Genomic DNA, 27,411 nt, shown 5'->3' on the forward strand with positions numbered 1-27,411 from the left:
CCATTCCAGTTTCGCCTTTTTGTATCCCTGCCTGTTTTTGTTTTTTTTTTTTTTTAAAGGAAGATTAGCTCTGAGCTAACTGCTGCCAATCCTCCTCTTTTTGCTGAGGAAGACTGGCCCTGAGTTAACATCCATGCCCATCTTCTTCTACTTTATATGTGGGACGCCTACCACAGCATGGCATGCCAAGCGGTGCCATGTCTGCACCCAGGATCCCAACCGGCGAACCCTGGGCTGCCAAAGCAGAGCATGTGCTTTTAACCGCTGCGCCACCAGGCTGGCCCCTCCTTGCCTGTTTTTTCTCTTTGGTTGTTTGTCTTTTTCTAGTGGACTTGTAGGAATTACTTTATGTATTCTGATACTGGATCCTTGCTCCTACCTTGTAAATGTCTTCTTGTCTGTGCTCAGTCTGCTCTTTCTGATAATTTGTTGGGTTAAAGCGTACATACACACAGATTCTCCTTGTCTTAAATGCAGGAGACAGAAGCCTCTTGACGGATCCACTATCCAGTATAATCTCCTTAGCTCAGTGGATCTTATGGAGAGCATGTATTAGGGACTGAGGCATATCGAACCTCCTGGCCAAGTCTGGTTTATTTTTTTATGCTGGCTCTAGAGGGGTCCTCTGGGACTGTTTGCACTGATCTCATATTCCCATTTGGTTGTAAGCATCTATATAACATGTTTTTGGCACCTACTATAATTAGGGTCTAGTTGTTCATTGAGTAAGTTCTTTTTGGGCAAGATCTATGTATAATTTATCCCTGTATACTCCACATTGCCTATAAGTGTAGTGGGTGTTCAAGGGAGATTGCTGTTAAAGGAGACTGGAACACCTTCCCTTCCAGGCTCTGTCTTGCCCGTTTTGTTTTCCCTTCATTTCACAAATACGTGAGTGCCCGCTGTGGGCATAGGAATAGGTGCTCACATCCCATTGGATTGGTTTATTGAAATATTAAGGTTATTCATGATAATTGATAATGTAGTTTTTTTAATCACTTTCAGTTAACAATTTGTTACATAAGTTGCATCATCTTTATTACAGATAGATGACAATAAAGACTTTTTTATCCACCTGTTTTAAAAAGAAAGTTATTAATAGTTCTATATGTCAGTAAAGGTAGTAGGAATTAAGGGGGTTCTTTGGTCCTCATGATTTGGAAATAACGTACTATCAGAGGAAAGAATTTAATTAGATTGATTTTGTAATTCTTTCTGTTTCATGTGAAATATTTCGAAAATCTTTAACATTTTCAAATTAAGTACTTTTAAAAGCTTCAAAACATTATTTAAAATACTTTATTGTAATTCTATGAACCAAGACATTAACACAAATTTATTATAAAAAAAACCTAGAAGTGGAAATCATAGGCTTTTTGCATATAAAATAAAATTAGTTAATTTCAAATGAGTCACTCTAAATCAAAAAAGTATTTTATATATTGTTCTATCTTCCTATCTATCCATCCATCCTTCCGTCCATCCATCCTGGTATCCACCCATCCTGTAATCCTGTAATGCTATTCACAGGCACATGCAAGATTACATTAGTTATGACCCTTGACGTTGGCTATGGCCTCATGACTTGTTTAGTCAATAAAATGTGAGCAGAAGTGACGTGTGTCCCTTCAAGGCAGAAGTCTTTAAGAGCCAGTGCGCTATTTGCCTCATCTCCCCACTCCTCCACTCCCCATTGGTGACTGATGATATTCAGATGGTGGAAGCTGAGCTGTGGAGCAGAGATCCCAGAGGACATGCAGTGGCCAGAGTGAGTGACAAAGTAAACCTGTATCTTTATAAACCACTAAGATTTGGGGTTGTTTAACACCACAGTTTAACCTACACCTTCCTAGCAAGCACCTTCACTATGCTGTATTTCAATTCTATTTTTCAGATACAGCTTAATGATGTAGAAGTTAAAATAAATGCAGTTATTAACATTCCATGAACTTACTATTTTCAAGTGGTTGCTCATCTGACAGTTGCAGTGTAAAAAGTTGTTAATATTTATTTTCTTCTCAAAACTCTGTAACTTTTATATTTTCCTTCTTGATGGACGTGCACTTCCCTCCCAGCCGCTGTGGCAGGGCTTGAGAAAGGTTGATGTGAATCGTAAGGTCTCACTATTTTATGTGATTTTTCCAGTGTAATGTAATAGCAGTAGAGTGTGCCATCTGGGTTGTACATTCTTTAATTTCAAGTTCTGTCTCATCACTAATAAAATGGAAGACAACTACGTCTTCATTATTCTCATAGTCCCTTGTTTTCTTACAAAATTTCACAAGATTATTTTGATTTAAACAAGAGCCTTCAATATCAAAGTATAAAACACACATACACACATACCCATATTCTGATAGAGAGATTTCCTAATTAAAAGAAAAGTGGCCTTTAATATATCAAACTGTACATTTCAAATGCAGTTAGTGTTTTGATTGTAACTTCATTTTCTTTTGCACTTTGAGAGTATAGCAGCTGTAATTGGCTTTTTCTCATTGTTTTCATTGCTGTGTTTAGCTCAGTTAAAAGCTAAATTAAATGGTGTTAACTGTCAACTTTAAAGATACCTTTTATTTATAAATTTCATCTATTTAAATTGCTATGTTATAAATTATACAAATAATAAAAATGTGATTTTCATTACTTGACAAAGTTGATATGCATCTTTGCTTTCTAATTTGAATAAATATTTGATAGGTCACTGCTGTGTGCCTAGTAAATTTAGTTGGTTGCCTCAAGCTACTTTTTAATCTTATGTCCTTCCACTAGATGGTGCTCATTCCTTTAGGAAATCTGAGACTTAGTTCAAGGAACTTGTCAGTTATGGCACTGATGGATTAAAAATAAAAAGAAGCAAATTTAGACCAAAGCAATATTGAAAAAGTTTTCATATGTCATGTAAAAAGCCATCAAACTTTGTGGTAGAGGTATTTATGATTAATGAAGTATTATATTTCCAAGGAATCAGTGACTTTGTTATATGGCTCATTTGTCTAAGTACTCAGATGCTTGTACCCCATGTTAGGTTTTGGGTATATAATGCCAAAAAACAGGCATGGTGGTCTGTAGCCACCTGACTCTTGAAATCAATACTCAAATAATCACTTAAGTAAGTGTAAAATTATAACAGATTTTTGGTAGAGTTTATGATGGAGGAGGGTGTTTGCTCACATTCTGGGAATGTTTTGTTTAGGAAGTGACTACTGAGCTAGTTAAATCAGATCTGAGGGTTGCTTAAGAATTAAGCGGGTAAGAATGGGTTGGGGCAGAAATTTCACAATAAGCGATAGTGTCAGGTGTTCTCTGTCTGCACCCCAGTCATTGGCTGGATCCGTTGGGCCTTTTTAGTTTAGAGAGTTGTGTTCTTCAGCTCTTATTTCTTTGATCGTTTCCTTCTCTCAGCTCTTTTCTCTTCCATCTTTCTGGAAGTTCTTTTAGGTGCATATTGATCTTTCTGGATTGGTAGTTTATTTTTTTTCTTCTGTTTTGCTTTCTGAGAGATCCCCAGCTTTTACTTTCCATCTTTCTATTTAAAATTGCTGTCAAAATTTTAATTTGAGAAACTTTTCAGTGTGGATGTGTCTGTTCCTTTTTCATAGCATCCTAGTCTCATTCCATGGATGCACTGTAGAATCTAATGATTAAAGCAAACCAAGCTAACAAAAAAAAACCCCCCATTTATTGATTCCTTACTGTGTGCCATGTGCTTTTCAAATTTCTAAATACCTTGTTTAGTTTCTCCAGCAACCCTGAGAGTAATGAACTACTCCTTCTCCCAACTGTAAAGATTAGAAGAACAAGATACTGCTTTGACTAAGGTTCCACAGCCAGTTAAGTGGTGGAGCTGGTCTTGAACCCAGGTGGTCTGACTCAGCTTGGTTCTGTGCTTTAACAGCAACTTATTCTGCTGGTCGATGGATACTCAGTAGAAAGCTTTTGGTTTTATTTTAAATTCTCTTCTGTTTTGTTCACAATTGTTACTTACCTTGAGACTTTTTTTTCTGTTTGTCTGCATGGTATTTATCCTGTTGAAGGCTTTTGTCAAGTGTCTATTAATTCTTGGCCATCTGCTTATATTTAATTTTGTGGTGTTAAAAAGCCGAGTGGAAGTTCTTTGTGCCTGGGCAGGGCTTGGTGACCGTGGGCTTCTCTTTAGAGAAGTGGTTTTCAACGGGAGTTGGCGGGCTCAGGGAGAGGGGGATTATTTTGCAATATTTGGAGACATTTTGTTGTGTCACCACTTGAAGGGAGAGGTGCTACTGGCATCAAGTGGGTAGAGGCCAGGGATACTGCTAACCATCCTACAGTGTACAGAGCAGTCCCCCACAACAAAGAAATATCCAGCCTAAAACGCCAGTAGTGCCAACACTGAGAAACCCAGCTCTGGAGTGAAGGGATAAAAAATCAGCTGCTGTCGGTTGTGGGAGGAGAGGTGGGAAGTCTAGGATGTAGAGGCTTTTTTTCCTGTGGCTTTTCAGTTTTGTCACATAGAAACCTGGAATCTGCTCCCTGGGACTTTAGGTGGTTGGCTCTTTGGCATTCTGGATAGGCAAAGGGAAAAGAACCCCCTCAGTATTTAGGTGTTGAGCACCTCCCCATGCCCCAGGCCTTGGCATCGCCAAGCCCTGAACATCGGTGTCCTCTGCGCCAAATTGACTGTCTTCTACACAATCTCCCAATTTGTTCTAATTCTCTTCTGCTGTGGCTTCCTTTTCTCTAGAAATTCATTGAACTCTCTAGTCTTCTGACTGCCCCATTTCCATTATTTTTAATTCAAAAAAAATCATTTTAGTGCATCTTAGGATGGAGAAGAGATGCATGTCTGTTATTAATCACTAAATTAAACCATAATTTTTAGTGGCGTTACTGTAATCCATCATCTGCTCAAACCATAATTTAATCATTCTCTTATAGTTAGAATTTTTCCTTATCAGTTCTTAGGTTACTTTGAAATACAGTTTATCTAGGGGCAATAGGATAAATGCGTGTCTTTCCTTTAACTTACTAATTTTCAGAATATTATTTTGGTACCCTAGGATCCTCCAAATTTAATCAGTAGTTTTTTTTTAAGTATCATTATGAACTCAAGGATTTTTATGTATTTGATGTGTGTCAATTCATTGCAGTCATTCTTCATTTTGATGCTCAAATTACCCCATCTTTGGGCCATGGGAGCCCCTTCAAGTTGGCTTTTGTGGTTTTTGACAAAACTCCATTAGGCTTTGATCATTTCCTTGCTTGTCGATCTGACAAGGTGTCTCAAGCTTATTTTACGCATTTCCTGCCCCTGTGTGTTTTCAGATAGATTCCTAGAAATGAAGCGCTCTCTCTTTTTTTGAGAGACTGTATATTGGTTTCTAACGATGACCAGTAGGACTCCTTTACCCTGCTCTTCCCAACTTCTGATTTGAGGTACTAGCTTTTTATTTCCAGTTAACACCAGTAAGGTAGTCGCTGAGCTTATTTTATTTTCCATATGTTATCTCCCTTCTCTTCCTAATTTTTGCTAGTTATATTTGACCTATACTTCCAGATCATAGAAGAGCTACATTCTATTTTTCACCCTTAGCCTCACCGTTTAGCTTTAAATATGTTGCTTTGTAACCATCGGTCCTTATCCAGAAGCTTCTGTAATTGTTTCAGAAATTCATTTTCTAGCAGCTTTCTTGTGGGTAGGGCTCATGGGAACAGTATTCCCTGAGTTCTTAAAACTTTTTCTTGTGGTCTTTGTATTAAGAGTTGAGGATCAGTTTGTCTGAAATTAAAATCCTGGGTCCACATTTTCTCTTTTTGAATATCTTAAGTGTGTTACTCCTTCAACTCTTGGCATAAAGTGTTCCTGCCTTTATATGTGTTTCTGTTTTGATGTTCCAAGGTTATTTTTCTGTTTATTTTCAGATACTTAAAGAGTGAGTGTTGTGTGTCAGTTTTCCCTCGTACTCAGTATACGCGTTTAATCACATATGTTCATATATTTTTATTTCACGGTCATTTTTTAAAATCCTCCAGCACCCTGGATATCCCCTTGTGTCCCATCTCAGTTGCTTCCTTACTCCCAGCTCTCCTTCCTCAGGCTAAACCACTTTTCTGACTTTCAATTTTGTGGATAGTTTTGCCTCTTCTTGGAAGTTTATTTAAATGGAACTATACAGTTTGTATTTGTTTGTGTGTGTATGACTTTTTTTACTCAAAGTGTTTGTATGATCCACTTATGTTGTGATTGAATTACTTCATTTGGTTTTTGTTGCTGATGCGTGTTCCGTTCCACAAGTATATCACAGTTCTTTCAACTGTTGATGGCCGTTTTGACTGTTTCCTATTTTTGACTGTTGTGGATAATGCTACTGCTGTAAACATTGCTGCACAGGCCTCTGATTTGTATGTGGATGTATTTCTGTTGGGTATATACTAAGGAATGGAATTGTTGGGACATAGGGTTTTTATTAAAGTATCTGTATACATATTTCTGTAAGGTATATGTACTTAAGAATGGAGTTGCTAGGTAATAATTTGTTCCAGTTTGTATTCCCACCAGCACTGCATGACAGTTGCTGCTGCTCCACCCACATCCTTACTAGCTGTTGGTATAGTAGGGGTTTTTGTTTTGTTTTGTTTTTAAATCCACTTTGATGGGTTGTAGTAGTAGTTCCTTGTGTTTTAAATTTGGATTCCCAGATGACTTACAAAGTTGAGCCCTTTTTCATATGTTTATTGGCCATTTGGATATATATGTTTGTTTTGTTTTGTTTTGCTTTGGTGAGGAAGATTGGCCCCGAGCTAACATCTGTTGCCAATTTCCCTCTTTTTACTTGAGGAAGATTGTCCTTGAGCTAACATCTGTGCCAGTCTTCCTCTGTTTTGTATGTGGGATGCCTCCACAGCATGACTTGATGAGCGGTGCATAGGTCTGTGCCTGGGATCCGAACCTGTGAAGCTTGGGCCCCTGAAGCGGAGTGCGTGAACTTACCACAATGCCACCGGGCCAGCCCCTGGATATCTTTTTTAATGAAGTGCGTGTTCAAGTCTTCTGCCCAGTTTTCTTTTAGGTCATCTTTTCCTCGCTGATTTGTAGGAGTTCCTGATGGATGCTTTGTAGTGCTTGGCTGTGGATCAAGCTCTTTGCTGGTTCTGTGTGTTAGGAATTTCTTCTACCACTCTGTGGCTTTTCTTTTAAGTGGGTCTTGATGAGTGGAAGTTCCCAGCTGTAACATAGTACGGTTTGGTAATGTCGTTCATTATGATTAGTGCTTTGGTGTCCTGTTTGGGAAAACTGTGCGTACTTCAAGATCGTGAGGTATTTTGGTGTATTGGCTTCCAGAAGCTTTATGATTTTACCTTTCACATAGATCCACAGTCTACCTTGAGTTGATTTCTGTATGTGGTGTAAGGTAGGAATCCATTTCAGGAAAGGCCATCCTTTCCCCACTGCTCTAAACTGCGCCCTCCTCTCGTGTCCATATATGCATGGGTCTGCTTCTGGGCTCTCTTCTTTTCTGTTGTTCTGTCCTTCAGTGGCACATTGTCTTACTTAAGTATAGAAAATCTATGGCAGTTTTGATCGTTACTGGGTTGGATTCATAGTTCAATTTGGGTAGAATGGATATCTTTACAAATGTTGATTCTTAGAGTTCACAGGTATGGTATATATCTTTCCATTTGTTTAGGTTTTTAATTTCTCTCAGTAATAGTTTATTAATTAGGGTTTTTCCTAGGTATTAAAAATATTTTTAATCGTTTGCTGCTGATACATAGAAATAGATTGATGCAGTATAGTGTCCTGATACCCTGCAATTTGCTAAATTCACTTAGAAATTTGATTAGTTTGTCTGTAGATTTCTTTTAAATTTGTTAATAATGGCAGTTTGATTTCTTCCATTATAATCCTTATACTACCTATTTTTCTATCTGTCTATTTTATTTATTTATGCCTTATTGTTCAGTCTAGGACCGTTGTTGAATGAGCCTTATAATAATGGGTTTCTTCGTCTCTTTCCCCATGAATTCTGTTTTTCATTACAATTTCAGTTTTATTCATTCTATCGTTTATTTCCCCTACTGAACTTTCCATGTCTCTCTGCTCTTATGTTGCTTCTAGATTAGTCTTTATTACTAAAGAAATTTCTCTAACACATTCCAGCTCTCTTCAAATCATCCTGTTTTCTAATCATCTCATTTCTGAGCCTTTTCTAATTCTCATCATGCTGTTTTCTAATAGCTTCCAGTATTTTCTTTATTTCCGTTAACTCGATTTAAAATATTAGGTTACAGTTTCATCTGCTTTCTGGTCATATTTTTCTGGCGTCTTCATCGTGTTTCCGTGTGTTATTAATTCTTTTTGTTCTTCTAGTATTTCTCCACGCTCGAGTGAAGCGAGTGTCCCTGTACTTTTAGGAGGATGGGAGGGAGTAGCTGTGTGAAGTTGGCGACATTCGAGGGTAGCCTTTTGAGATTTGTGCCTGCGATTGCTTCCTTATCTGTTACTGTGAAATATTAATTTAAAAAAAAGGCTCTCTCAGTGTAGGTACCATTTTATTCTTTTATCAGATCTGCCCTGTCTGGTTTCCTCATGCGTTTGATCTGAACCTTCTCTCTCCTGTACCTCTGATGTCCCTGCCCTGCTCGCTCTGCTTCTGCTTCCAGCAGTTTCTCCCTGGTCTGGTGATTCCCTCTTTTTGAGCTTCTGCCACGGTGTTGCCTTCCTTTGGCTTATATTTATTTTTTAAAAATGATTTAAAAATTGTATTGCCCTTTAACCAGACCTAATGATATACAGACCATCCATAATGTGAGAAATCATAATGCTTATAGGATTATTGAAAACATTAAAGGGGCTAATGTAGGTGAAGCACCTAGAACTGTAAGCACTCAGTGTTTGTTGGTGGTGTAATTATTAATAATAATTAGGAAATGCCATGTTCATTCATTCAACAAAATAAATAACTATTTGAATGAAGTATTAAAGTTGGTAGTGATCAGAAGAAGAATGTAGAGAATTAGACTAATGTATTGCTAGTCTGACTCATTTTTTGGCAAAAATAGTTAGATACGTGAGGAGCAACCAGTAGTATCATTGGTACAATATCTAGAACTCAGAAAGTTTTTTTTTTTTTTAAATATTGCGTTCCTTAATGTTTTATTAGATTTATTTTTCTTCTTTGGAACTTGATGAAAAGCATTATTTCATCTTAGCTGGAAAAGCAGCTTTCTCCTACCTCTCATTGGGAAATAATTATTATACCCACATCACCTGAGTTGGTATACTAGCATCTCGATACCGCCACAGTAGCTGCTTTGGCAGAAGTAGAAATACACTATGCATTTGTCTAGGGCAGAGCAAGAGTCCAGAATGAAATAAGATTTGTGCGTGTGCTGCACAGAGCTTTTAACCTTCCTATATAAATCAGAAGCGGGAGAGGATTGAATAATGTCTAGGTTTTTTTTAGGTTTTCATATAGTTCCAACAGTATCTGTTTCTAAATCACAAATTTTACCTAGTGATGTATTTATTTCTACTATATTAAAAAAAATTATCCATGGTATGTTGAGGTCCTAACTTACATTTTGGTGAAATATACCCTTGAAATTCACAGGACAGTTTGATTTGGTATCTCGCAACTTCACGAAACTGGGCTGCCAAAGCCCGTGACATCATCCTCTCTGTGGGCCAATGAAAGTACATTGCATCATTGCAGTTCTGGCAGTGTGTGAAATTTGCAAAGATGTTAGCACATGCTCTCTTGCGCTGCTGGGATGGTGATGACTGCTGCTTCGGCAAAATTATAGAGTGTGTCCAGGGTAGGTCTTGAAGGATTAAGTGGAAAGTGCAGCCACTTAGATGGAAAGATGTTGGTACTTGAATAACCGTATGAAACAGAGAGGCCAGCCACCCTCCCCTTACTGTCTTTCCCACGAGCCTCTTTTTGGACCATGAGATGAGCAAAAAGTAAGACAAGCGAGAAAGGAAAGACGTGACAAAACTATAGAAAGTCTGCTATATGGAAAGAATAAACAGAACTCTAGAAGTGCAATGCAAGCGTATGATAATTGTAATCCACATTTACACAGAGGATGTGTGTGTCTTACCAATGATTCGTTTATCGGAGGATTCCATAAAATACTTCTGTCACCTGCTAATACAGCATGCTTAATACAGTGTGCTTAAAGAGTTTGGTCCCAAGCGTAATCTTTTAACAACATCCCTGTTAAAAAGGATCAGTATATGCGTAAAGAAGACCCAGCTAAATTATAGTTTCTCTTTCCAATGAGATAACATTCCTTTACTTTTTAAAATCTCTGGCCTCACTTGAAATGTCATGGACCCCACACTTGGGCCTCCTGCACATATTGCCACCAAGCCTAGCCAGAAACTTTTTTCTTCAGCTATTAAAATGTAAAACCGTAAGGAAAATGGACTTTTGCCACAGCATAGCATTCGGAGGCTAAAAAAGGAAGTGTGCCAGCCCTGTGACCAAGTGGTTAAGTTTGTGTGCTCCACATCCAGGTCTGGGGTTCACTGATTTGACTCCTGGGCACAGACCTACACACCACTCATCAAGCTGTGTTGTGGCAGCATCCCACATAGAAGAACTAGAATGAGTTACAACTGGCATATACAACTATGTACTGGGGTTTGGGGAGGAAAAAAAAGAGGAAGATTGGCAACAGATGTTAGCTCAGGGCCAATCTTCCTTACCTATAAAAAAAAAAGGAATAAAAGTTAGAAGTAGCATATACAAAAATTTTCCTTTCTTTCTTGCTTCTGGCTTTCATTAACTTCATTAGTTTACATTTTTTTTTGTTCATATCTGGTTATTTTCTTTTTTTGTTTTATTGAGGTCATAATAGTTTATAACGTGAAATTTCAGTTGTATGTTATTATTTGTCATTCACCATATGAATGTGCCCCTTTACCCCTTTATGCCCACCCCCCAACCCCCTTCCCCTCTAGCAACCACTTATCTACTCTCTTCGTCCATGTGGTTAATCTTCCACATATGAGTGAAATCATGCAGTGTTTGTCTTTCTCTGTCTGGCTTATCTTACTTAACATAATACCCTCAAGGTCCATCCATGTTGTTGCAAATGGGATGATTTTGTCTTTTTTTATGACTGAATAGTATTTCACATCACGTCTTCTTTATCCTTTCATCAGTTGATGGGCACTTGGGTTGCTTCCACGTCTTGGCTATTGTGAATAATGCTGCAATGAATGTGGGGGTGCATAAGTCTCTTTGAATTGTTGATTTCAAGTTCTTTGGATAAATACCCAGTAGTGGGATACCTGGGTCATGTGGTATTTCTATTTTTAATTTTTTAAGAAATCTCCATACTGTTTTCCATAGTGGCTGAACCAGTTTGCATTCCCACTAGAAGTGTATGAGGGTTCCCTTTTCTCCACAACCTCTCCAACATTTGTTATTTTTTGTCTTGGTGATTATAGCCATTCTAACAGTTGTAAGGTGATATCCCGTTGTAGTTTTGATGTGCCTTTCCCTGATGATTAGTGATGTTGAATATTTTTTCATGTGCCTGTTGGCCATCTGTATACCTTCTTTGGAAAAATGTCTCTTCAGATCCTCTGCCTATTTTTTGATGGGGTTGTTTTTTTGTTGTTGTGTGAGTTGTTTATATATTTTTGAGATTAACCCCTTGTCGGATATGTAATTTGCAAATATTTTCTTTGGTGGGTTGTCTTTTCGTTTTGTCCCTGGTTTCCTTTGCCTTGCGGGAAACTCTTTAATCTGATGAAGTCCCATTTATTTCTTTTTTCTTTTGCTTCCTAGTGCCAGCCAGGAGTAGCGGAGTTGGCACGAGGATGGTGCATAATACATTCTTTTATCCCTTACTGCTCCCCCTCCCCCACTCACACACCTTGGGGGATGGACTGGTTTATTTCTGGAGGAGGTCCAGTTCTTCTAGTTTGTTCGGGCTGGAAGAAAAAAGGGGAAAGAAACAATAGTTTTTACTTAATTATCCTCATTGTTACTTCCTCACAGGCTAACGCTTACTGGCATCCTTACCTCTGTGCTAAGTGCACAAATGTTGAGTCTGTCCCGGGGTACAGAGTTGGTGCAACCCAAAGCCTTTGACGGTGCGGTTGGCTGGATTCTGAGCAAGATGGCTCAAGTCCAGCTAACGAGGAAACTCACGCATCATTTGTAGGCCGAGCAATAGTCTGCCCCTAACCCCTTCTTTATTCTGCAGTCTCTCCTTGTTGCCCTTCTCCCCGTGATTAGATAGACACAAAGGGTAAGTCAGCTAGTCTGCTGCCTGAGTTAGAGAATATCTTTCAGTCTTCTCATCTGCACTTACATTCTCTGTGAGGGGTTCTCTGAGAGACTTGCCTTTTTTACCCTACTCTTCACTAGGCTATAGACTCCTTACTCCTGTTTTTGTCTTTTCCTATGTTGATCAGACAATTTTTCTGTCTTTTGTCCGTATATATATATATATATACACACACACATATACATACACACACATATACTAAATACATACACACACTGGGAAGTGGTGGATGGCATGATGGGGGTGGTTGATTATTACATTTCAGCCGTCTCTTGAGCTCTAGACGGGTGTAGATTTCCAGCTGTCAGAAATTTTCCTTAGACCATGTGACTCAACACTTCTCTTTTTTTCAGCTTTGGGCACTAGTCGTCAGTTTGGGGGCAAGAAGAAAAAAGTTACACACACCATCCTCTTAAACTATGATTGCAGAATGGTAACTAGCTGTCTGAGATTGCGAGATTCATTCACCGTTAATTATTAATGATTATAACTTTTGAGCTTCTATTTTGTGAGAGGGATTGCGCTGTGTGCTATAGCTATAGTGGAAACTCCAGGGGCATTTCCCTCGTCTGTGAATTTCATTACCTAGTGGGGACAGGTCTAAGCAGATAAATATAGTAAATCTACTAATATGAAGTCTGATAAGGGTGATGAACAAAAAGAATAGGGAGCGATCAGAACTAATAATGAGGGAGTACTAATTTTGATTGGACTTTTAGGGAATGCATCTTTGTATAAATAACATTTGAGCTGAGACCCAAAGATGATTGTGGGCCCCCCAAGACTGAGGAGCATTGGAGGCAGAGAGAATGCCTTGATGTAGGAGGGACCCTGTTGGCTTGAGGAACTAACGTAAGGTCCCTGTGGTTGGAACTTGGTGAGGAGAGTGGCTTGAGATAGAACCCTATGGGGCTAGGTCATGCAGGACTAAGTGAATTTCTAAGTGCATTGGCAAGCATACCCTTAATCTCGAGTGCAATGGCAAGCCATTGAAAGATTTGAATTAGGAAGTGACAACCAATTTATGATTGCTGGATATTTCCACTGGGAGTGAAGTCTGGTTCCTGTCTGACACTCATTTTCCACACAGTCACGTCGTAATGCACTCCACATTCCCTAACCAGATCCTAGCTCATCTCAAAATTATGTGTTTCCTCATTAACTTCAACGGAATTTGGGATTGTGGGCAAAGGGTCTTTAAATTCCTATGGGGAGATGATAGCTGACAACAATGATAGCTAGCTTTATGATCTTTGAAATCATTCTGATAGTTACTCTTTTTTCTAAGAACCCTTCCATTCAGCTGCTACACTTTTTCCTGTGTGAAGATTTCATTCTTCTCCCCAAAGATAGAACTTTCTTCTTTGGGAATAGGCAACTAAAGTGATGGTTGTTTTAAGACAGGTCCTTTCTGCACATGTTAATAAACACATAGATCTAGATTTTTCATAACAAACCATGTTCTTCCTGGAAATCTCATTCTGATGTTCATAGCCTAATCTTGTACTCTCTCCATCATTTCCCACTTGCTGTGGTCAAAATTAATTTCTACCTTTTTTGTGTCCACCCAGGCTTTCTTAACCCTGCAGCCACTGCCTTCATTTAGGTCCTTTTCTTCTTTTACTTTGACTATTTTAGAAGAAATGTCAAAGGGGATGACATTTAGTTTAGTGTCCTTCAGAAATGCACATTCTCTCCTTGAGCATAGATGGTACCAGTTCTACTTTGATTTTATCTGTAGGCATCAGTTGTATCTTATATATATGCGATATGATGTAGTCAAGAGGAAACTAATATATCTTTGCACTAGGAATAACAGTGGGGGGTATTAGGGAGAATCAGGACATAAACTACCATTTGGGGGACATTTTCCATTTTCTAGAGACAGTGTGAAGCTCTTTTAATGGTCACTTTAATCTTCACAATAGTCCTGTACAGTAGGTACTATTATACGAAGAAGCTAAGCTTGAGAAGGTTATCATCTTAGTCCGTTTAGGCTACTTTAACAGAATACCATAGACTGGGTGGCTTATAAACAACAGAAATGTATTTCTCATAGATCTGAAGGCTGAGAAGTCCAAGATCAAGGCACCAGCAGGTTCCATGTCCGGTGAGAGCCTGCTTCCTAGTTCATAGGTGGCCATCTTTTTGCTGTGTCCTCACGTGGTAGAAGAGGGGAGGGAACCCTCTGGTGTCTCTTTTATAAGGGCACTAATTTCATCCATGCGGGCTCTGCCCTCATCTCCTAATCACCTCCCAAATGACCTGCCTCCTAATACCAACCATGACATTGGGGGAATAGGTTTCAACATGTGAATTTTGGGAGGAACATAAACACTCAGTCCATTGCAAAAGTTAAGTAAGTTGTCTAATGGCAAGTAAGGGGCAGAACTAGGATTTAAACTTGCATATATTTGAATTCAAGGCTCTTAATAAATTATGTTGATAATTTATTTTTAAAAACCGTGAAAATGTTATAAATTCTCCATATTTACTTTCCTTTGTCCTTGTCCTTGTCCCCAGGTGGATAGCAGTAAAATCTCTAAAGCATAGTGGGCCTGTATGCTTATCTTTGGAGGCAGCAAGGAAGACAATAGCTGCAGAGAGCATATTCCATTTTACAGCAGGCTTGGGGTAGAGGCAGTAGTGGTGGCTGCTAAGAGGAGATGGACTCCATCAGACTTGCTGCACAAAAGGACAGAAAACCTGAGGAGCCTCAGAAATAACCTGTGCTGAGCAGTGACCAGTCCTTTGGAATTTCTTGCCACTAGAGCGATGTCCTCTTAACTGGCTTCTTGTTTCCACTCCCTTCCTCTTTCCCCATCTCTGCAAGGAAAATAGAGGGAAGCACAAGTAGGGCCTTTTGTCTCCTCTTTAATGTCTTTTTATTTTATTTTTATTTAATTGGATAAAGTCTAAACCTCTTGGTATGATTATCCATCAGTATTTGGAACCCAAAACAATAGTTTTTAACTTTTCTTGGGATCATAGACCCCTTTGAGTTTTTGGTGAAACTTTGGATTATTTTCCTAGAAAAATACATGCAAACAGTTTGTAGACAGTTTCCAGGATGCCATGAGCTGCCGAGAGCCATCCATGGACTCCTAGCCATAGACCCTAGATATGCAATTTGTCACTTTTAATATAGCTCGTTCCATCTTTTGTGACTAAAAGACCTTCTTTTCAAGCTGTAATTACAGTTCTTACTTGTTAAAATGTAAACTACAGGCAAGTGTATAGCACCATTGATCGCTACTTGTTTAGTGAAACCTGTCTGAGTTCCATGATATCGAATCAACCCATTTGCCATTTGTCATAACATCCACCATCACCCTGGTAAAAATTTAACAGTCCTCAGTTCTTCAGTGATTATTGAATATAGATTTTTTTTTTCATGGCAAATCTGATCATTCTTCTGTGAGGGGAGTGAAAGGTGTATGCACCAATTGTTTCAAAATAGGACAGTTTATTTACTTCTGGATTGGATAATTCAAGTTCAGTTTTTGTTGAGTTGCTAAACATTCCAAAGAAATGTCTAATGCCCTGACTACTTTATCTAGAATATTGTTCTAGGAACTAAAGGAATCTTATCTGCAGGGAAGGCTCTGGGACGTGATTTCAAATAGAATCACTACATAGTCAACTCAATCAAGAGCTTGATGGTTTATTGCCTCTTATAATTTAACTTAAGCCTCAAAACCGTTTTTAATGCTTATAACCACTTTATGGCCATGTCCCTTATAAGAATTACTCATCTCCGTAGAGATATTGCAAACACCCTGGCCTGATTTGCAGGGAAAGTACCAGTTGCTCCCAATGGTTTGCTATGGAAAGGCTTTTCTTTGGTTCCTTGTGGCTGTGTTGCTTGAGGAAAGTAACAGCCTCAAATCTTTGTTTAGTAACTGTGCTTGTGAGCACAGTACACTCAAATCCTGCATCATACAGAGGAACGTCTAAAGACAAAAGCTTTATAAAGATCTGTGTTTTAACTCTGAAAAAGTGATTCTAAATCAGATGAACTATTATTTTCAACTTGAGGAAAAAAATACATTGAGATCAGATAGAGACACTGACTAAAATGGATCTCACAAGCCAGGTGAACAGAAAAACTCCTGAGAGCTCAAATATAAAGGTACCTGGACTCTCTTCCTAGAAGTAAAAAGTGACTATTTTCTCCTTTATAATGATATTGCCAACCAAGGGAACTGGATGCTCCCTGTTAGAAGCCAAAATTAATTTACATTAAATAACCAACCCAGCCTTCTAGTTCCTACAATAAATACCTAGAAATTCTGGGTAATTGCAACCATTCTTTTTCATACATTACTAAGGTTGTAAGAAAGTAAGGGAAATGCATCTGTTTTACAAGTGAAGAGGACACTGATTGCTGTACTGGTAACTGCTTCAACTTCTGTTGCAGCTGTGTTGGAGGAGTGGGCCGGGGTGGAGGTGGGGTCGCTCTCCTAACATTTACGCCAGGTAAAGTGGGGAATTCGTACTGACACACACACACAAAATGGCTCCTTTTTTAGGGTTACTCTGTTAGTGATTGGGAAGATGAGAAAGTTCCAACTGCTTTTTTAGGGAGGTGGCTAAGAATCTAGTCTGTCTCCCTGGGATTAGCTAGAAACAGAAGAAAGTCTAGTTTAAGAATTGTAACCATGAACTGGTTGGTCCATGGCTTCAGTTTTTTCATCCATAAACTCCAGGAGTCCTAAACTATAAAATTAGCAAAGTGGCTGGTGATACTTCAAGGTCACCCATTGGAGGAAAATACTAGATAAAATTATTTCTGAAAAGATATACCATCAACCTGGAATTCCCTCTTGTGATGCCCCCCTAAAGATTTACTAACAACCCCAAATTACAACACATTTGGGGAAAATCTACCTTCAGCTCCAGTCAGTAGCCACTGCAAATAGTAAGATTAAAACCTAAGCACTCTACATAATGAGACAGCCTTATAGCCTATAAAATAACTATGTTTAAAATGATATAAGACATAAAAGAAGGCTTCAGTCGTTAGAAGAAAAACACTAGGTGCCAGGAAAAGAAAACAGAAAGATTACAAAAAGAACCATATTTGAACCACAAGAATAGAAAGTATAGTCATTAAAAAAAAAAAAAAATCAACCAAAACACTCTGGATAGATTCCTCAGAGATTAGACAGTGTTGAAGAGAGCAAAGTGAATTGCAAGATAGATTTCAGGAAAATTCCTAGAATGCAGAGAGATAACAAGGTTAAGACACACCAGCTTGGTTTTCATGGAATATGGGATCCTAGAAGGCTGTGGAAGAATAAGGGGCTAAGAAGTTTTGCCTTACTAGATACCAGAGGTGTAGATAGAAATATCATAATGGTGTTGGCCCAGAGAGACAAATCAAGGAACAGAATAGAGAGCCCAGATACAGACACTTGTATGTGGGAGTCTGATAAATAACAAGTAGTATTACATATCAGTAGGAAAAGGTTAAATGGTGTTATCCTTTTTAAAAAGATAAGACGAGTTTGGGCTGGCCCAGTGGTGTAGTGCTTAAGTTCGTGTGCTCTGCTTCAGTGGCCCAGGGTTCGCAGCTTTGGGTCTCCACCACCGTTCATCGAGCCATCAAGCTGTGGTGGCGTCTGCCATAAAATAGAGGAAGATCAACACAGATGTTAGCTCACAGCCAATCTTCCTCAGCAAAATAAATAAATAAATAAAAAGATTCTGAGAGCTCTTCCTGGGTGTGAGTTAAGACTTCAGTATGCAAAATTGTAAAACTTAAAAAAAAAAAAAAGTCACAGGAAAATCTCTTTATTACATTAGGATAGGGAATAGCAGCACATGAATGGAAGGCAAAGATGAAACAAGGGGGAGGAAAGTACATTATTTCATTTCTCATTTTATACTTGACTCTGGATAGCTGGTCCTTCATCACCTCAGTGTCACATGTAGCACAGGTGGTCTGGATGTTCTTGTCCTGTACTTCAGTACTCCTATGTGAGTACTAGACAAAAACCTCTTCCTTCTCAGCTGCTCAGCGAATGAATAGTGAGTGAAACAGGGACAAATATTTGAATTTGCCTTAAGTAGTCACATGAAGTTTTCCCTTTTTATGATGTGTGTCCTCTCACCTCTTCCCCAGGTAACCTTTCTAAATAGAAAGGTTAGAATCATTTGCAGTCCTGCCACATTTTACTTCCAAATTGACTCTGAGTATGTTTCTCCTAGAATGAGTGTTTATTTTAGTCAGTATTTTATGAGCAAATAAAACTCCAATTAGAGTAGTTTGCCTTTTCTTTTGTTTTCCGATAATTTGTGTGATGCATGTAACTTCTGTGTTATGCAGGGCGGGCTGGGTTATGTAAAGAAAGAAGGAATGAATTAAGATAAAAACAGAGAAATAAAATACTAGAAAGCAAAAATGGTAAACTAATCAATCCAGAAGGTGGTTCTTTGAAAATATGGTAAAATCAATGTTCATTAACTAATGAAGAGGTGAAGGGTGAAAATAAAGTGCAAATATGCCAAGTCAGAAAAGGTAATGAAGAAAAAAGTAGGTAATAGAAATTCAGACTCCTAAGAAAGTCTTTTTTAAAATTTCTTAAGTAGATTCAGATAATTTTTTTAAGCCAGATAAAAATGAATAATTTTCTAGGAAATAGTATTTTCTGCAACTGACGCCAGAAGAGAAAGACCGAAATGGAAAAATTACTATAAACAAACTGGAAGAAATGAAGTTAGTTAGAGGATAAAGCTGCCCTCTAAAACATGTCAGACCCAGCTGGTTTCTCAGGGGAACGCCATCAAATATTTAAAGAAGCGATCACTCCAGTGATATTTAGATGTTCTCAGAGCATGTAAAGAGAGAGAATGCTTCCATAGTTTTAAAAATAGTGAAATGAATATAACATTGATATCAAGACCCAATAGAGACAGGACACTCTTCCCAAAAATCACCCCACAAATATCAGCCTCAGTTATGTATATTGATGCAGAAATTCTAAATAAAATATTAGCCAGTGGAATTCCACAGCAGCTTAAGATAATAATACATCATAACCAAGTGAGGTTCGTTGTGGGAATGCAAGGATGGGTTGGTATGTGGAAACCTATAAATAGAATTCACCTAAATATTAACTGGTCAAATAGGAAAAACAATATGTTTGTATATGCTGAAAAGCATTTTGTGAAACTGGACGTTCATTCTCAAAAAATTCTTGAGAAATTTAGAATGCGTGGAAACTGATTTCACGTGATAACATATATGTCTATGGCAATGTAAAGCCAGAATATAGCACATTAAAGGCAGGAACAAAACGAGAATGTCAGCTCTTACCGTTTTATTAATGTTTTTTTCTAGAGGTACTGGCCAAGAAAATTAGCCAAAAGAGAGAGATTAGTGGTATAAAATTGAAAAGGAGGGCTCACAATTAGCTCTATTGCCTCTGCTCCGTTTGTTGGTTTCAGTTTTAAATTTCTTCTCTTTGTTGTCCCTTGTTTCTCTTGAGGCAAAGTTTTTTGCCTTTTGGAAAAACATTGAATTATTGGTTTTAAAGAGGATCCCAGCCATTAGAATACTTGTATTTTTTTATTCCTGTACAACGTAGTGTGTAATTTCCAGCTCTTCTTGGCTGTCATTGTGTCCCACGGATCTTCTTTTAATTCTCAGACTCACCTCCTCCCCGTGTTTTAAGTAGAGGAGGGAGATGCGGGGTTGGGGTGGGTGTTGTGTCTGTGTGCACGTCCACACCACTTCTGCACTGGGTACTATTAATCAACGCAGTAGACGTTCAAACTACGGAGCAGTTATTTTCAGTATTTTTTTTATACTCAGAAGGCAGGAAAAGGGTTTTACAGTTCTGGTTTATTTAATATCAGTCGGGTAACCACGATTGGGTTTTTCAGTTTAAATACCTCGACACATCATTGAGAGGTTTAAAACAAATGATTGCATTGGGACTAGTTAAGCTTTATTTATACTTCATTTAAAACAATTTCTACTGTATGTTTACTAAAATTAGATTATTGGCACCAGATTTCCTTAAAAAAATAAACATTTATTTCTAAGATGTGTGTAAATGAAGGCAATTATAGCGTTCTTGTAAGAGTTGGTTACATACAGAAATGATTTTTATTTAACTGACTGTTTCTGATCACAAATGTAGTTATAGAAAAGAAACCCTTATGGACACAACCATATACACTTTAATATTGCATAATGTATATACATTTTGAAATGCACTCTTTTCTTAATAGTGTATTTTAAATATTTTAGCATGCCATTCTTTTTTAGGATCTTACTTTTAAATAATTGCCTATTTTTCCATCATATGAAGTTAATGTAACCAGGGTCTTCCCTTCTCTCCAGACTTCTTTACTCCTAACTCCTTCCTTTCCACAACTCTTTATACTTTTATTTTTTCTCGGTGAGGGAGATTGGCCCTGAGGTAACATCTGCTGCCAGTCCTCCTCCTTTTGCTTGAGGAAGAGTAGTCCTGAGCTAACATCTGTGCCAGTCTTCCTCTGCCTTGTGTGTGGGAGGCTGCCACAGCATAGCCTGATGAGCAGTGTGTAGGTCTGGACCCAGGATCCAAACCTGTGAACCCCAGGCTGCCAAAGCAGAGCGTGAGCTTCACCACCACACCACCAGGCTGGCCCCAACTCTTTCCACCTTTGCTCCCTTCTTGTTGGTCAGGGGACAAAAATGAAGTACGCTTATATTACATGGTTGAATCTGCAAAGGGAAATGCTTAGTTAAAATAAATGAGATGTTGCAGATTGGGCTATAGATATTTAGTAATAGATGCTAATTTTCCCTATTGATGATTAAGCCACATCTTTGGTTATATCTTTGTCTGGTGGGTTCCAGAATGTTACTACTCGGGGAAATTTGCCAAACTTTATCAGAGTGAATTGGTATATTCACTGGGTATAAAGGGAAATTACAGAGTGGATAATATAAAACTATACCGTGTTATCCAATATGAGAGCCACTAGCCACATGTGGGTATTTAAATTTAAATTAATTAAAATTAAATAAAATTAAAAATTCAGTTCTTCAGGTACCCCAGCCACAGTTCAAGTGCTCAGTAACCACATGTGGTTAGTGACTAACCGTATTGGACAAGCAGATACAGAACGTTTTCAACATCACAGAAAGTTCTCTTGGACAGCTATGGGTTGAAGTCTGTATGTGTTACCTGTTTATTATATTAGAATTTAAAAATCGTTTTGGTTTTTAAATTTTCTTCCCTGGTATTATAAATACTAATAAAAAGCAGAATTTCTATCAATATTTTTGGAAACAGTGAACAGCTCAAAATTATTTAGAGTAATTTTTACTTTCCTACCAACTTAATTTTTTAAATTATGTATTGAGGTAAAACACAGCTCAGCATAGAGTTGCCAGCATCTGAAAATTCTAGGAGAGCATTTAAAAAATTCTTCATCTAGGACAAAGTCCAGGGGGAGGGGGTGGGCTCTTACGTCACTCGGGGGACCATCTAGAGAATATGATGTAGAAAGAAGAGTTGATTGTTTTTGAAAGACACTCAGAAGAAACAAATTAAGTGGAGAAATATGTATGTATTTGGGGCATGTAATTTTAGGTTATAATTGTAGTATTTATATAAATTAATCTAGCAAAATTAGGAACCGTAGGAAAGAAAAAATAAGAGAGAGGAGAGGAGCTGTCACCAGTCCTGTCATCATTGAAAACAGTATTACTGTTTGTCCCATATCTATCCAGCCTCCTGTCGTATTCATTCGGCAGTGATTGAGGTCAGTGAAAACGCAGACAAGATTAGTCTGGAAGGTAGGCAGGCGGAGTGAGGAAGAACTCTGACACTGAGCTGGAGGGCCTGAGTTGGAAATTCCAGCTCTGCCATTAACTGTCTGTGGGACCATTGCAAGTTATTTCCCTCCTGCGTGTCTCTTTATCTGTAAAATGGGATGATGGTGCAGTCTATCTCTTAGTGCTCTTGTGAAGCTTAAGGAATTAAAATATTAAACTCATTGAAGACTATGTTACTAATACTACTGATGACTGTTATCTAGGTAATACAGACACATGGTAAGTGCCTAATAAGTATAAGTCTCGCTATCATGGTTGCAGAGAAGCAGACATTTAAACAAGCAGTTGCAGTAAAGTTAAATGAGTTTTATGAGTAAGTTCAGTGTTCTCTGATAGTGCATATTGAGGTGACCTAATTCTTGATAATTATTTAAGCAAAATTAATTTGGCTCTTAGGATGGTTGGCTTTGTTTTATGTTACACTTTAATAGTTTCTCAAATCAAATCTTACTCCTTTTATAGCTTGTATTCCTGAAAATTTATTTATTACTCTGATGTGATAAATGTTTAAAGGTTCCAAGATACTAAGTAAAAATGTTGCCCTGATCATTCTGGTAATATCATAAGTGTCACAATTCTTTCCCTGATGCTTTGCATTATGTACCACGTTGCCAAAAAGGTAACAGAATCCTCTCTTAGCAATAGCATATGGCTAATCAAAATAAAATCGATCTTCCAGACTTTTACAAGAAACTTTGGTTAGCTTTGAGTTTAATTAAAGAGTGCATTACTTGATACCTATTAAAAACAGGAAATTGTGAGCTGCAACTGTTTTTCATTCATAATGGGAGACAGTGTCTTCAACTATAAGTAAGAAGAGGCTAAAGTAAGTTTTCAAGGATAAAACTTTAAGCGGACCTGTATAAGAGCTCAAATAGATTAAACTTAAGTGCCGACAGTTGTGCATTTGTCAAAGCATCTTACATTTCTTAACTGTAATACTAGATTAGTTAAGGAACTCAGTTTGTCTTATAATGCATCAAGATATATTCTTGGCTTTGTGTTTCTTGGGTAATGCTGATGGGAAATGAATTTCCAAGTTTTTGTTTATTAATATGATTTTACTTGTTTTACAATGTGGAGAATTGTTTTATTTAAGCTAAATAGTTATGAAAAATGTCTCTAGTGATAAGAAATCCCTTTGTTTCTTAGAAATTTGAATTGGAGGGAAAAGTTGACAGTTTGAAAAAAAATAATAATGATAAGTAGAAGGAATCGTGTACTTGGTGAGGTGGTCCTGGAGTGCTGGCCCACGGGCCCACACGGCACCAGCTTGTCCGCTCCTGGCAATTATTACACACCAAGCTGTTGGAATGTGGCTGCCAGTTTATCACTTTGCTTTAATCACAGTTTATGTTTTTAGCAGGAATATAAACTATAAGTAAAGCTTGAAGTATTAAAGCTCTGTTTTAGAAATTAAAGATTTTATAAAGCTAATGTTTATTTGGGGGGAAAAACAAAGGTTTAGTTTTTATTATGTGCGTCCTATTGATGAAGATCTCTTTTCCATTTGACTTCATGTTATAAACAGTAGACCACAGTAATAGATGTAATGGGTGGTAGTAATATAGTAATAGTAATAGATGAATTATCTAGTAATTAGCAATAGTAATATATGAATTATGCACACATTTGTCATTTGTAGGTTTATATAAACATAAGTTTTGTTTAGAATGTTCAATGGATCAGCTTCTAGTTACAATGATGAAAATATTTAAATATCTCAGATTGTTTACCAGCAGGTGAACTTACATTCATTTGCTTTTCTTCCAGATTCATGAAAAGTTACACTACTATGAAAAGCAGAATCCTGTGCCCATCCTCCACGGCGCGGCAGCCTTGGCCGATGACGTAAGTGTGCCTTTCTGAGCTCACGGGGACACGGCTCCCGCAGGCCTGGCTGCCGCAGAGCTCATCCTAGCACAGACAGATGCCTGGGATCCTATGAGTGAAAACCAGAAGTTGCAAATCCTTCCAAAAGTCCTGTCATCGCTGAGCTTACGCTGCTATTATGCTGATTTCCATTCACTTTCCTGTCCTACAAATTTTGCGTGTAGATACCATCTTGTTCTGCCCTGGTGACTACGTAATAGAAATTTTAGGCTGCGCCTCTATAGGGAGAGAGAAGCTGTCAGCTATTAGTGTTCTGAGAAAGTCAAGAAGGAATGCTTTGGGGAAATAAAGACAAATGAGATAGCTCTATTGCTGACAGTACTAAAAAATGACAGATAGTAGTAGAGGAATGAGGCATATGAAATACATAAAAAGACAGGATTGTTTTTAAAATGGATTATAAAGCATAGTAATGATTTATGGATATTAGACCTTTCCAAATTACCTTCATAACCAAAAAATAAATTTTAGAAGCACTTGGCATTGATGGAGTAGTTAATTTCCTGTAGCTATAATTTTATTTTAAATCTGGAGGAGGGAACTAACTTGCTGTTTCTTACTGTTAACTTTTGGACTCGGATGAATTGAGAGCACACCTGGATAAACTATAAAGGACACTAAGCTAGACGAGAAATATGTTTAGCGTGAAGGCTGATTTCAGTGATATCCTGTAGCGTATTTGATGATTTTCAATTTTTTATTTTGTTATGATAAAAGAAACTGTAATTCAGTTTAGTACAATATCAGGGCCATAAGTATAATAAAAATAATGTTTTATTTATAAAACATGTTTTTTTAACAAAATTTTTATTTTATAAAACTTTTATTTATTATAAAAATAACATCTATAATAAAAAATTGACCATCTTCAGAGGTTGACTTTATTTGATATATTTCATATATATTTTTTATTCTAATTTAGAAAATAAAAGCATATGTAATAATTCTCCAAGCTCTGTCCTGTTTAGTCCCTAAACATTATCTACAGAGATTACAAATGACAGAATGTTTCAATATACATGTTTGATGAGGAAGCCTGCCTCTGCATTATTACAGAACAAAACATTTGAAATGAAGATGAATAAAGGTGTAGATATAATTCTACTAGTAAGCTGTAGTCACCACTTGAGAAAGTCTTAAAAACAAGTTTTAAAACATTTGCTGTTGAGCGTTTGGGAAAATATTTATAATTGAAGCCCAGTCATGTTATGGCAATATTGCTTTTTTAAAAAATTAGAGACTGTTATGTCAATATGATAAAAACATAGCATTTTGTAATTCATCAGAACAATGTATTTAGATGTTAAAAAATATTGTTACATATTAAGTGACTAAAGAATGCAAAAAGCCTCTTGTGTCTTTAAAGTTAAAAATTTTGTAAAAATGTTGCCTTGAAAGAGTAAAAGCATTTTTTGAAATGTAATCAATGAATATATCAATTTTATCTGATTTTATTTTGCTGTGTGTAATTTATGCTATCTTTCTTTTAGAGAAAAGTCCTTTTCCAGAGATGAGAACAATTATTTTTAGCTTGGTAGAAAGATTAGGTGCAAATGGAAATTTTATGCAATGTTTTAAGAAGGGTTTTTGAATGAAAGTATATGTACATATTTTGAATTTTGTACTGCACGTTTCATAATTCTAATCTTTTTTCTATTTGAGTCTAGCTTTTCTTCTTATGAAAATTATGTGATGCTTCCTGTAGCCTAAAATTGAATAGAAATTTGCTAGGAAGATCTCTTAATGAAGAACAAGGGGCAGGTTCAAAGTTTCAACCTTTTCTTTAGCTAGAACCAACAAGAGGAGATTCTTATCATTGTAGTCAAGTACAGTCAGCACTTTTGGTACCAGAGTAGCTGTCAACCTGTTGTAAGTCATTGTTTGATTAACCTGGTTTATATTTGACAGAAGTCTTAGTCTGTGTAGGCAAACATAATAAAAGTTTCAGCCCATTTGCTCTATTAGAGGCATTCTACTTCTTTTTTAACCCAGCTCCTAACAGCAAGCTACTGTGGGTTTTTGGAAACCCTGTGGATTTCACCACCTCATTCAGAAGCTCTTTTTTTTCTTTCTTTTTTTTCCCTTTAAACAGTGTCAAAGCTTGATCCAGTCCTTTTTACAAGTGGTCCTTTGTCTGCATGCAAAAGACCGTTCCATAGATGAAGTGCTGGGATTTGCCCTCATTGCAATAAATCAGAAGGTGATCTGGCTGATAGGATTCCTTGCATGGTGCTCAGCCGAGAGCCTGGGCTGGGATCTGGGCTACTAAGGGCCTCAAAAGAAGAGCAATGATTGATAGTCTGTTATCTTTCATGCTGAGTTGTCCATAATCCCTGGAAAGTAGCAAGATCGATTCTCAGTCCTCACGCAGTGCTCTTCCTAACGTTCTCTCTGTCAATGTGATCTCCCTGCAGCTGGCTGAAGAGCTTCAGAACAAGCCGTTAAACAGTGAGATCAGAGAGCTGTTGAAACTACTGTCAAAACCCAATGTGAAGGTGAGGACCTGTCACTTCTGTAATAAACATCTTCAACTAGGGGCACTTTCTGAGACTTCAGATGGATTTTGTTTTGAGCATCAGTTTTCAAGGAAATGTATTTTCAAAGAGTGCACAGTATTTTAATAGCCTAAATCCCATTCAGGAAAAAGAATTGCCAGTAATGTTGTGACAACTACAAAATACTTTAATTGGGAAGCTCAGAAGTTAAGTTGGCAGATATAATGTAGCTTCAAGGTCATTTTCTGTTTAAATGAAGAGTACAAGGTGCAAACCTATTAGTGATTTTGTTTAGGTTCATTTTACTTGGCTAATTAATGGTATTCCAACATATTCGTCAACTCTGTCTCTTTTTCTATAGGATTATTTTAGCATCTCCCTTCCTCCTTTACATGTCCTCTCCCTCTCCCAATTCATGTTTTAATATATCCTACCATTTTACAGAGTAGAGCAGTTTTTCGGTGTAAAATACCAATAAAATATGGGTAGACAGATTTCAATTCTCTCCGCCATTTTCCTCCCAAGTTTATCACTTATTTTTCCTCCAAAGGTGATTAAACAGAAGGCATTTTGAAATTTTCCTGTGAATTCTGAAGTCATTACTGCACTAAATCCTAGAACCTATACATTTTGGACTTGACAGTATTACAATTATATGTAAAATATTGTTCCATGAGGCAAAATTACATATGGATTATGTAATTATGTGATTAAAATGGTAAATTATGGTGATTTCTGTTGAGCATGTATAGACTGTTGAATGAATATTTCTGCCTAGACGCAAAAACTGGTTTCCACCTTCCTTGAAAAATCTCCTTTGGAACTGTGCTCTGTGTGATGTTCAAAGAAGAAAGATAGTGTTAAATAAAAGATGCAGTGAAAACATACATGGACTGT

The 27,411-nt window shown here is 37.4% G+C and overlaps 1 protein-coding gene across 5 annotated transcripts in view; it reads left to right on the top strand.

Moving 5' to 3' along the window:
• Nucleotides 1-27,411, top strand: part of MPP7 (MAGUK p55 scaffold protein 7) — a 242,308-nt gene that overhangs the window by 128,650 nt on the left and 86,247 nt on the right. For all 5 annotated transcript variants that reach the window (XM_070254737.1, XM_023632090.2, XM_070254736.1 and 2 more), the window contains 2 exons: nucleotides 23,900-23,977; nucleotides 26,434-26,514. In XM_070254737.1, coding sequence (XP_070110838.1) covers nucleotides 23,900-23,977; nucleotides 26,434-26,514 — 159 coding nt within the window. The remainder of the gene's footprint in view (nucleotides 1-23,899; nucleotides 23,978-26,433; nucleotides 26,515-27,411) is intronic.

This window comes from Equus caballus, chromosome 29 (genome assembly GCF_041296265.1).
Source record: "Equus caballus isolate H_3958 breed thoroughbred chromosome 29, TB-T2T, whole genome shotgun sequence".
NCBI classification, from domain to species: Eukaryota; Metazoa; Chordata; class Mammalia; order Perissodactyla; family Equidae; genus Equus; species Equus caballus.